The following is an 11,847-nucleotide window of genomic DNA, read 5'->3' as shown; positions in this document are numbered from 1 at the left end:
TCCGCCCCACCGCCCCCGCGGGGCCGGGCCGCCCGAGGCGGCCCCTCCCGCCCCAGCCCCCCGCCCCCGGGGCGGCCCGGCTCCGCCGCAGCGCCGGGACCGGGAGAGGTAGCGCAGGAGCGGCGGCCGTCGAGGAACGGGAGCCGAGGCAGGGTGGGAGGCTGGGGGAGAGCGGGACGGGGAGGGGGTCGCCCGCCCCGCAGCAACCGGGGAGCCTCGAAGGAGGAGCGGGGGGGATCCAGCCTCTCACCAGCAGGGGTTGAGCCCTCCCCGTTGATCCCCAGTTTTGGGAGCAGGCTCTGGGTGGGGGTGCAGCAACCGGGGGTGGGGGGGACCACCGATGGGGCGACCCCCGCCCCTGCCTGTGGGGATGCAGTGCAGGAATGGGGGTTTTGACCCATTCCTGCCTCCTGCCGGGGGTGCTGGTGGCACCAGGCGCCTGGGAGGGATGGATGGGCTGTGGATGGAGCTTGCCCACGTGGCAAGGCCCAAACCCAGCGAAGGGCCAGCGGCTTGGCAGCTGCCATGCGTGATGCTCAATGGCCCCGAATAGCCTCTGCTGTGGTGCCAACACACGTGGCCTAGGAGTACCATTCCCAGGGATGGTGCCCATGCTGCCAGACATGGCTGGGCCTGGCCTTGGCACAGGCGGAGAGGCCCATCGAGGCTGGGCTGGCTGCTGTCAGGCTGTTTCTTGTTACCTGGAAGCATGCGGTGCTGCTGCCTTCCCAGGGGCGCTGGGGTGGCTGCAAGGGGTGCACGGCCGTGCTGGAGCTACCCCCACACTCTCGGCCTCCCGCTTCAGTTCCCTGAGCTCTGCAGGGGAATATGGGGGATTTGCCAGCTGGCGGCAGAGTCCCCTCGGCCCCCAGGGGAAAGGGTTACTGGTAAATAAACACTGGGGAGCAGGTACAAAAGAGGGACATGTTTGAAGAGCACAGCCCCGGCTGGGCACAGGCTGGGAGAGATGCCTGGGTTTATATACCTGAGTTTTGCTTACGCACATGTAACACACAAACTCATGAAAATCTTTACCAGGTACCAGTGTCCCTGAAGAACACTTTGCCCTCACTATTTGCAGTGCCAAAGTGGAAACACGCTGCGGTCTGTCTGTCCCAGCAAACCCTGCCGAGGTAGGTAAATATGTTCGTTCTCATTTTACAGATGGATAAGCAGAGACAGAGAGATACCAAGTTACTTGCCCTAAAGGTTAAACACCAGGTCTGAAACGTAACCCAGGACTCCTAACTGAAGAACTCGTGGGGCTGTTTCATTAAAGATATCTAGGAAATTAAACCATTTTAAGCTGACCGGGCAGGTATTATAGTTCTAAACCTCTTCTGTGATGTCTTCAAAGTTCACAAAACTAATTCAGTTTCATAGTCCTGTCATGTAAATCACAGCCTGGCTTTGTTTTTAAGCTTCAATACAATGAATATTTTTGTCCCACTAACAGAAAACATTTTACTTTGCTGCAGTTAGAAACTGACCCGGTCCAAGCAGATGCGCAGGGGCATTCTGTAGCATCGCTCCGTGTGCAGGTGTGCAAGGACAGTGTGTTTCATTGCCACTGGATTTTTTCCTATCACATATATTTTTTCAATTTTTATTAAAGTTTTCTCCTTTTTTTTTTTCCCTGTCTCATAGCCTTGCAGAAGTCCTATCCTCCCCTAAACCGAAAATGGGCTAAATTTACCCTCGGGTGCTCCTTGCTGCTGTGGTTAGGCTCCTTTGTGCCTTGCCAATGGCGTGACAACGCACTGTGTCCCAGCATGGGGGTGAACCTGCTGCGTGGCATCAGGGATTGAGCTGGGGTCTCACTGGTGACCACTCACCCAGTGTGGGGAGCACAGCCACGGACTGGCATGGCCACTGTCACCTGTAACCATGGTTGCCCTTCAGAGGTGGCTGAAACCTGGGTGAGACCACCAGCATTCACCATGCAGGTAATTAGGTGCAATGAAATCATTCACGTCCATCCCTTTCTGCAGTGCTCGTGAGCAATAGCTAGTGGGAGTATTTTAATTTGATTGATTCTTCAAATGATAAAAATTCAGTTTTCTGTCATGTCCTATCACTGTGCTTGGTGAAGTGGCTTTAAAGTCTTGGGGTGACTGTGTTTGTGCTGGGTTGGATGTCTTGAAGAACCAAAGTTCAGAATTCAACCTCAGTGGGATCCACTTGATCACCTGTTTTCTTAAAACGCTGCAGTGATTGAATGCCTAGCAAATAAAGATGATGAGATTATTTTTTATTAAATATATCTTTGATCATATGTGGTTTTGGTTAAAAGTTGTTTGCATTTTGATTAATGTCACTGAAGTCAAAATGCTCTACAGCAAGATAGTGATTTCGGTAATTTTTTTCAATAAATGGTCTTCTGAGCAAAAGAGAGAGATGGGGTCAGATAGGTATTTTTGATCCAGATACAGCATTTTCCACCAAATTAACTTTGCAAAAACACTTAAAAACTTTTTGCACCACTTCTAATGGGGAATGCTGCACAGTTGTAAACCTCGCAAGCTGTCACAGAATGGGTTTCGTGTCCTGTAGCCGCTGGTCCTGTCAGGCCTGCTTGCTTTGTGTGTCTGAGCATGCTTGGAGGAAGGCAGGGGAGGACAGACTCCACACTGACTTTCTCCTTCCTGTTTCCTCTTTTCTTCCAGCAATTTCTGTTTCCCCCCATGGATACATCTCCCCTCCAGGCCACAACTGCCTTATGTTTACAGACTTTTATCCTTGCGGCTTGTCAAAAGCCATATGGCAACTCTCACGGCCAACGGTGGATTTTAGGAGGAAGGTCTCTTTCAACTTTCTGCTTGTGAATTCAGATTTTTAAAGCCATTAATGAAATAATTTTGATTTATAGGCAGTTGGGATTTTCTTTCTAAGAGCTTCAGTTTGCTGTTTCAGGCGCAGTGCAGCACGGCTGCACTGAAACCTGCAGGAAATTTTTCATTACCTGGAGACCTGCGTGTGAGCAGCTTGGTGAGCTGTGTGCTCGAAGTAAACCAGAGGTGCTCGAATTCATTATGGCAAAGTCAATCTAAATACACTCATCTGATTACAGCCTAGTAACTTCTAAAGAAGCCTCACACCTCATAGATGATTTTTTAAAGTGCTAAAATTCAGAAGAAGCTAAACCACAAATTACGTGCATACCTGCATTCAGGTGTCTCTGTTAGATTTTATCAAAGTTATAATTTGATTCCCCCATTTTCACAATAGAAGCTATTATATGGGTAATGCACGTTGCCCTGAAGCACAGCTGGTTTGAGTTAGAGGAATATTTCTGAAATCTCATCCGTGCCAGCAGTTCCCACGCAAGCCCCCCACTGCATACAAATGCTACTTTAGCTCCTGTAAACACAGAGTGATAACGATGGAGGGTTTATCTCGGATCAAAACAATGCTTGCTTTTAGATAAGGATTGTAGATGCTAAGAGCCCCATATTCCTGCAGAGCATTCCTTGTTTTACAGATGTGGGCGGCATCGGGAGCGCTCTGCAGCAGTGCTGGGCTCCTCGCACCAGCTGAATAAAGTTGATGATGGATGCTTGCTGTGGGACGGTCCAGATGGGAATGGCATGACTGGTTTTAACTGAAGAAAAGCCATCATTAGTCCTGCAGGAACATGGGTGGGATTTTGAAACTGAGGCGTAGCTCCCTTCAGTCCTTTTAAAACCCTAGCCCTTCTGTAGCATTTGCTTAGCCCCAGTCTCCTTCTTTATATTAAAACAAAAAGAATTATAAACTAATATTTAGCTCAATTCCTGTGCTTCTTATGGCTACAAGAAACTGCTCTGTGAACCCTGACTTCTGTGAAGCGCTGCATGTGGGAGAGAAGCTGGAGAAATAATTTTTCAACATTTGTGGCCCTGTAGACTCACTGCTTAAGCCTAAGAGCTGGAGTTATTCTCCCGTTGTTGGTTGCATTAACGAAAAACATGGGAAACCCCTTATAAGTGTAAGAAAAAAAAGGTATTGCAGGAGGGGCATCGACAAACCACCCTTAACAACAACTTAATGATTTTGAAGTTGTTTTCGGCATTAAGCATCTGTGCACTGCCATCCAGTGGGCACCGGGGAATTGGCTCCCTGTCACCCACCTCCCGCTCACCCATGCGGAGGTACCGCGTCCCTGCGCATTTTCAGTTAACATAGGGGGGCTCCCTACCCTGTCCCAGCGAAGAGACGGGGCTGGAGGAGTGACGGTACCCTGGGGATGATGCCAGTTGTCAGCAGGGATGGCTACAGAACCCCGCAGTCCTTCAACTGCATCGCCTCATCCTGGTCTGTGCAGCCCCATGTGGGGCTGTGGCAGAGCCAGACGTTATTGGAGCGCTCAGCAGGAGACACAGGGTGTTGGGAGTCTCTGAGGCAGTTGCCTGTAGTTCTCTGAGCAATCTTCCTCTTGCATTTCCAACCCCCTATAAGGAGAAGCCCTGTGCTGTGGGCAGAAGTGTATTTTAGAGCTCCCTCAAAGACTGAGTCCCAATTACTTTATCAGCTGGTTTATTAAAAGGTAATTCCTATTTCCATATAAACTCAACTGGACAAAAAACCCCAAGAGAAAGTTACATCATTCGATGTACCAAAGTACTATATGCACCTTCAGATGAATTTACAGAGGCAGCCCTCCGTGCTGGGAAGCTCAGGAGGTGGTAAGCATGAAGACTTCAGTTGCACTTTACCTGATGGTCTGTTCAGACCCTAACTTTTGCATGTTGCATACTTGCTTTCCTGCTCCATGATTTCATTTTTAATGGCTATCACTTGTTCCTCTAGTTGTCTCAGTTGTTCTGCCTTGTCTTGTTTGATTTGATTCAGGTCCTGAAGCTTCTTCTCCAAATCTGGAAGAGTAGAGACATGCAATGATGCTCATATTTGTTGTGCAAGTAGAATCCAGGGATTAACAGTGTTTCTTTTCCCAGAAGTTTTAGAAGCAATAAGCCCATTTCAAATGGAGAATGTTATATATGCACCTGGAGGGAAAAGTCTGGCTTCTGGATTGCGAGAGACAGCCTTAAAGAAATCAATTTCTCAGCATGTGATTTTGTCCATCAGCTAGGATGGGGCAGGACATTGAGCTCTTAAAGCAGTTTCCTTAAATAGAAACACTCAGAGGAACAGTGTGTCCACCGATGTGTGTAAAGCCTAGACAATTCGGGCGTAATGAGCTTAGGTCTCCCTCATTTACATGAACGTTTCTGTTGGTCCCTGTGGAGCTACACCAGCGGTACACACTGGTAATGATTCAAAACCATGTTATTCACTGCCTGTTTCCAATGCGCTTATCATCTGGGCATTTGGAGTGACTGGGATGCTCCTAATGCTTCTCCTCAATGTGTCTGCTCAAAGTATTTATTTGGGTCCTGTCCTGAAGAATTTGCTCCTGGGATGGAGTTTCTGCTTCTGTTTTGCTGATGTAACATGGTATTTTCAGATGTTGAGCCTGGCAGGATCCTAGACCCAATGATTCCCAGTGGAAATGCCCAGACCTTTACTACAAGCAGAATTAGGTCCCCTGTGTACAATTACATAAGATGTACTCTACTGTTTTGGTGACTCTCTAAACCCACAGGAGAGGCTGTGTGAGGAGCAGTGCCACAGCAGCCACAGTCTCTGCTACCCATGACCCCTCTGTGTCCTGGCCGCATATCCAGGGCACATTGGCTTCAATCTCCATGGCAGTGTGCGTGGGCGATGACACCAGTGTGGACCGATGTGACCCAGGCATGTACTTCAGCCCTGCTGCTTGCTGTGGGACACGGGCATTTCTCTGTGTGCTTGAACAAGCCACTATTTGTACCTGGTTTGTTCTGCCATTGCTCAGAGATAATGTCTGAAGGGGAACAAGTATGGACTGATGAAAACCAGCTACCCTGCAGCTCTCGATAACACGAGCCACCGCGCGGGTCATGTAAGAAAAGACAGAACGCAGAGGAAAGATTTAAGGTCCAAATGCCCAAAGCAAGCGTATAAATCAGCTCCCTGATAAATCTACAGCTGAGTTTTATGCAGATTTTGCACTTCTCCTGCTTTTAAACTGTCTGAATCAAATCACTGCAAGTCCCTGTATGGACATTTCTTAAATTCTGCTTATAGCAACCAGCTTATGTCAGAAGCACATAAGCCAAATCAATTTTTCTGCTTTTAAACCGTTCAGGTAGCTTCAAGCAGGGATTTTCACCAGTTACATCATTTTAAGCCTGATTTCAGGTGAACCTAGTCAGTTAGCGTTTGTGGGCAAGGACTTCAGTTTAATTCATGATTGTCACAATTTTCACCACTTGCTGTGAAAGTGAGAAAACCACCTGTTATTCTTTTAATTTTTTTTTCAGTCTCTTCAGCCAGTTTTTCTGCTTCTTTTTTCAGCTGCTTCACTTTTTCTAGTGTTACTTTTGGAAGTCCTCGGGCTTTTAGCTTTTCTTGAAGAATGGTGTACTTTCTTTTAATGTCAGCAAATTCCTGTAACAAAAAGCTGTTACTTAGTTTAAGAGCATCTCATAATTAATCTGGTGTACCAAAGGAGATTTTTATACCTTTTTTGAATATCCTCTTTGAATGAAACTTTACACTTCTCATTCTCTTAAATATTTAAATAAAAAAATCGATGAGTGTACATTGAACAATGCTTTGCAAAACCTGATAAAATCAATTAAACTGCCAGTGAAGCAATGTAAGGGGTCAAGGGAGGGTGAGGATGTAGAGGAAATATGGTTTAAGATTTTTAAATCTTATGCTGGTTTTACTTCTTTTGATAGGGCTTTTCTGTAAAGTCCATTTTTTCTATAGGTTTTAATTAATATTTAATTAATTACCTCTAGCATATTTTTTACTATTTTATTTTTTTACATTTTTGGCTGTAGTAGTATTTACTGGCTAACTCCAATCCATGCCAATTTAGATTGCTGTTGAGGCTGCAGTTTAGATTTCTACTAGGTTTCATACAACCTGGAAGCTTGGTCGTGCTCCAAACTTGCGCTGTGAGTGCCTGGTTCTCCTTGCAATTTTAGCAAATTTCTGGCTGCCTCAATACCTTCTCAAAAATTGGAGCTACTGAAAAGCACCTGGCCAACGAAAAACTCCAAGTAACTCCCACAGCAATTTTCTCCAAAGGAGAATGAAGGAGAACATCCCAGGCCGTGGGATGAATGGCCATGCTGCTTTCAGCACTCACATATTTTAATATCTGGTTTTGTGATTTGTTGTGTTGTGTTTACTGGTGCCCATGGCGACTACGAGTCTTATACACAGTGGAAGGAAAAATGTCATGGAGTAGCCAGAGAAATGTGTATGTTTTCTTTCATTAAAGCAAACAGAAGTGTTTTTTGCCAGAGGCCTTAAAATAAAAAAGAAATTATTCTTAACCTGTGGCATTTACACTGCATGGCATAAGGAAAACATTAACACAGTGTTGAGGAGCACAGGGCAACACAATTATACTTCTGAACAAAAAATACTATCAAACATGGAAGGAATTTTTTTTTCCCTTAATATGTGGCAGGAAGGCTTACATTGTCAATATTCTGGGCTTGCTTGTGTGCTGCTTCTGCCCCTGCTCTTGCCTTTGTAGCTTGATTCTTGTTCATCAGCATTTTAGCCTGTAATGTGGCAATTTCATCTTCCATCTCAGACTGTTTTGCTGACAAGTCATTTAGTTCGTCGTTTGTCTTGTTCGCTTGGTTCTCAGCCTAAAACAGAGCAACTGAAGACTGTGGTTTCTTATGCAATCTCCATCCATCTTGCAGAGCATGGTAATGAGGGAGATTAATGTCAAGTCATTAACAAGAGGAGACACTTAAACATCATGGAATTGGTGTCGTATCTGTGCCACATTCTGGTTTTATTTATTTAAGTTTACATAAAGGAAACTTCGAGATAAAGTATCTTTTACTAAAATATATTTAGTAAATCAATTAAAAGATTTATAGTGAGATACCTGTGAGATTTGTGTTTTGATGCCTCGTATCCCTTCATTTAACTTTATGAAGCTGTTTTTGGAGTGTCCTTGGGACTTCACAACATGTTTTAGTTTATTATTAATTTCACCCACAGGCGGAAGAGCTTTAGCTGCTTTGCTGAAATGGAAAAATAGAAGCATGTGTAGTTTCGCGGTGTGGAGAGCAAAGCAAGAAGACATTTCAAATGCACGCATGCTCACATGCAGGAATGTTCCCTCAAGTCCAACAACAACCATTAAAATTGTGGTTTGTAAGCTGGCAAAGCAAAACCTCAGTAAGGGACCTTGTGTGAGCTCCTCTATCAAAGGTGAGACTGGGTGCTGCCGGCTGCCTGGTGCTGCACTGCTAGTAAGGAAAGCTCACTTACGGGTGAACGTATTTTCTCTCTCCCCATCTTAAACCTCCCAGTGAACCAGATGTAATGATCCACTAGGTCCACCATGGAAGCACATAGCTGCCTTGGCCTCTGTGACTCAGCCGGCAGAGGAGCCAAGAGCTGGTGGGAGCTGCCTCCTTGCAGTATGTCAGCTCCCGCAGCCCGAGCAGTCGTGCCTCCATCCTGCTGGAGAGGCCCTGTGGAAAGTGCAAGCTGAAATCTGCTGTCATCTGAGCTTTCCCTCCAGTGTTACTAGGATACTGCCTGGGGTATGGAGCAGTCCTACTGCGCGCAGTGCCGCCCCAGCTGGAGTTAGCACATTGGTACGACAATACCCTACTCACTCGGCTTCTTGTGCTTCCACCAGCAGTGTCCGAGCTTCCTCCCTTTTTCTGTTTCTCTTACTCACATTCAGTTTGTACTTCTCACAGGGGTTCATAATGCTCCTGATCTTGCCAAGCATGCCTGTGAGCTCTCGTGGAGTCAAGGGGAGGTTTATTTGCAGAACATAATTTGCCACCTTCTCGATGTCTTCTGGAGGCGCGCTCTCATCTGCAACAGAAACAGAGCTAAGGGTATCCTGAAGGGGCTCCTTCCTCCCAGTGAAATGTAAATGATCACTACGGCTGCCTACCCTTTGAGTTATGTGGCAGAATAAAGCTGACAGGCACAGCAAGGGGGTAAGAGAATTATCTCCAACATTTTGTAATTTAATATTATGCTTCCAGGTACTGCTGTTAGTGTTGTCAGAGCTGGCTAAAATGAGTATTTGAACCCACTTTGAACTGGGTTATTAAAATTCTGATGTAGAACTGAGCCCGCAGAGGGTTTTAAATCGGTGCCCAGCACAGCTAGATGTGTCAGAGCCCATTTCTCCATTGGTCCCCAGATCAAAGAGGTGCTGGAGAGACTGGGGTGTGAATGGAGCTCGGAAAGGGTGTAATCCCTTCCCTGGAGTCACCACAACATTGAGAAAGTGGTTCCTTCACTGGTTAATGAGAAAGGCTAAGCTACAGAGAGAATGTGGGTCAGACTCAGATAGGATGAGAATTTACAGTAGAAAAAATGTATTTTGACAACTCCCCTTAGAAACGATCTCATCCTCGTTCCTTGCTAAGAGGCACAGGCACACACAGTTAGTCAATGCCTTGTGAAGTCTTATCATTACTTATGTTTTCTGCTCACTTCCCTATATAGACAAGGCCTTGGGTGATAAACCAGTTGAAACATATTAAACGTTTTGCTAATGCTCCAAAGGAATTCACTAAGAATTAAATAGAAGGCATTTACTGTGCAAACAGTAGTGCATTCCTGAGAGCTATTTTCTGTAGAAATATATCTACTAAGAAACATAAAAGAAGAGCCAAAGGTGGAATTTTCAATTGCTATCAAATAAAAATCTAAGAATCTTAAGGACTTAAATGGATTTTTTCTTCCAATTCAATAAAATAACTTAAATGTTGCTAAACAAAGGAAGTCCTCTGTCCTCTACCCTCACTCCCATTTGGATGCCAAAGGACTGCCAACATGGAATCCTTAGAAACTTTTAATATTAGCTACATTCAAGAGATTAAAAAGATCCTACCACTTTTGAACTCCTTTGATGTGCATCTGGTAAAAAAACTTAGGTTCCATTTCTTACAGCATTTTTCTGCAATTGCGAGGGTGGAAAAAGTTTTTAGGGTATATATGATTGTTTTGTTATTTTTTATGAGAACTGTGAAGTTCTACCAGAATCCTTTGATTCCTCGAGTTACAGCTTTACGGAGGCAACAGAGCAGTATGTGTCCTAATTCCCACGCTCCCTACAGAGAGCCTCTATTTATGGGCCTGGAAGAAGGGGGTGGAATAGCAATTTGAGGATGCATTGAAAATGCCTGAACATTATATATTGTATGAAATTATGTTAGTAGTCCTTTACTCAGATAAACCAGGAACTGAGGGAATTATTTGCATGCTTCAAATTAAGCAAATTAATAAAAGATGACAATCAGAACATAACAGATCTATTGGAAAAGTAATACAAAGTACTGTCACATGGGAAAAAGAAGCACTAGAAAAAAGGGATTGGAAAAGGTTAGGAAGATCAGGAGGTAGACAAGAAATCTGATGTGTATGCAGCCAGACCATATTCTGGGCATCTATTATGCTCTATTATATTGTAATATATATTAAAAATAAGTCAAAAAGAACTTTGCATATTTACCTAATAAGAAGTCTCTCACTTTTCGGATGGACTCCTTAGTGATCTCTCGGTCAACCTCAATCTGATTCTTAGCTGTCTCCAGTTGCCCATTAAATTGTAAGCCTTTCAACTTGCTGTCTTCTGCCATTTTTCTAATGCTTTCAACCTGGAAATATTATTAGAAATAGCAGTGCCATTTCCTGAAGGTTATCTATCATTGTTGAGCTCCGACACAAAAATAATTTTGATCCAAGCCTCAGCTGGAATCACCTGATGTGGCTTTGAAAAGTAGTAGGAGATCCCTTTGGGAACTCCAGAAGCTGCTACATCATGGCCTTCCTCTGGCCTCAGAAAAAGCCCAAATCAATTTCTTTCTGCAACCACTTCTAAACTACAGCCCCTTTTGTTTCTGAAAGAAGGTGCTGACTGTTATTTTCTATTGCAGTACTGCAGGATGTCAGTGATCAGATTCAGTACAGAAAAGGCGCATAATTTCATTTGCCTTTTCACATTGGACTTACTGTTAAAAATACACTTAAGAGGACACAAACGCAGAAGGTAGAGGTTAAGGCTTGTCTTTAAAGTTACATTTTGCCATTAAATTAGTATACTTGATAATTTAAATGAGAGCTTTAAATTAATCATAGAATTCCAACAGTATTTTGCTTTGCTGGGGAAATGCAGAGGTACCAGCTCTCTGCGGTCTGCATAGGGAAGAGATTCACTGTCTCCCCGTGCAACAAGAGAAATGGTGCTGTTTTTACTTCTGAAACATCTCAAAATGCTTCACTCATATTATCACAGAGCTGCCTGAGGCTTGTGAGCACCAAAGGCAATGTCCCGGCAGCCTGGTGCTCACCACCTCGGCAGCTGCCTTTTGCTGCTGCCCCTCTGTGTCCTGGGGCCCCAGGCATGTGCTCTGATTGCTCATTTCTAAACCCGTTAGCTGTGATGCAGAGTGTCTGGTGCATTTTAAAAAGAGGAAATGGATGCTCAGGCACCCTGCAGGGTCAGGACAAAGCCACAGCCGAATGGCATTTCTGTTGGAAAATGTGTTTTGCCTATAACTGTAACAGGCATCATCTCTGATTGTTAAGAACAAACTGTCTTTACTGGTGTTTTGGGATTTGTCCATTTTGTTTCCTTGGCAGATGTTGCTTTGGCCACACTTTGCTTGAGTTATTTTTCACTGCTACTGTGCAGTACAGCTGACTATTGATGCCCTTCTAAACATCACTGCGGGCAGAAAAGCTTTGTTTTGAAATTATTTGCGGAAATTATTTGCAAAAATTATTTAATGGCAAACATAAGAGTAATAT

At 44.7% G+C, this 11,847-nt stretch overlaps 1 protein-coding gene across 1 annotated transcript in view; it reads right to left on the bottom strand.

The window, feature by feature from the left end:
* Positions 1 to 4,500: 4,500 nt before the first annotated feature.
* LAMB4 (laminin subunit beta 4) overlaps positions 4,501 to 11,847 on the bottom strand; it is a 43,026-nt gene continuing 35,679 nt past the window's right edge. The window contains exons 30-35 of the mRNA XM_075081355.1: positions 10,550 to 10,694; positions 8,688 to 8,895; positions 7,946 to 8,084; positions 7,521 to 7,697; positions 6,318 to 6,471; positions 4,501 to 4,853 (exon numbers count right to left, since the gene is read on the bottom strand). Of these exons, the coding sequence (XP_074937456.1) occupies positions 4,714 to 4,853; positions 6,318 to 6,471; positions 7,521 to 7,697; positions 7,946 to 8,084; positions 8,688 to 8,895; positions 10,550 to 10,694 (963 nt within the window). The 3' untranslated portion in view covers positions 4,501 to 4,713. The remainder of the gene's footprint in view (positions 4,854 to 6,317; positions 6,472 to 7,520; positions 7,698 to 7,945; positions 8,085 to 8,687; positions 8,896 to 10,549; positions 10,695 to 11,847) is intronic.

The sequence above is a fragment of the Phalacrocorax aristotelis genome, chromosome 1 (genome assembly GCF_949628215.1).
Source record: "Phalacrocorax aristotelis chromosome 1, bGulAri2.1, whole genome shotgun sequence".
NCBI lineage: Eukaryota > Metazoa > Chordata > Aves > Suliformes > Phalacrocoracidae > Phalacrocorax > Phalacrocorax aristotelis.
This window is presented reverse-complemented; position numbering and strand designations above follow the sequence as displayed.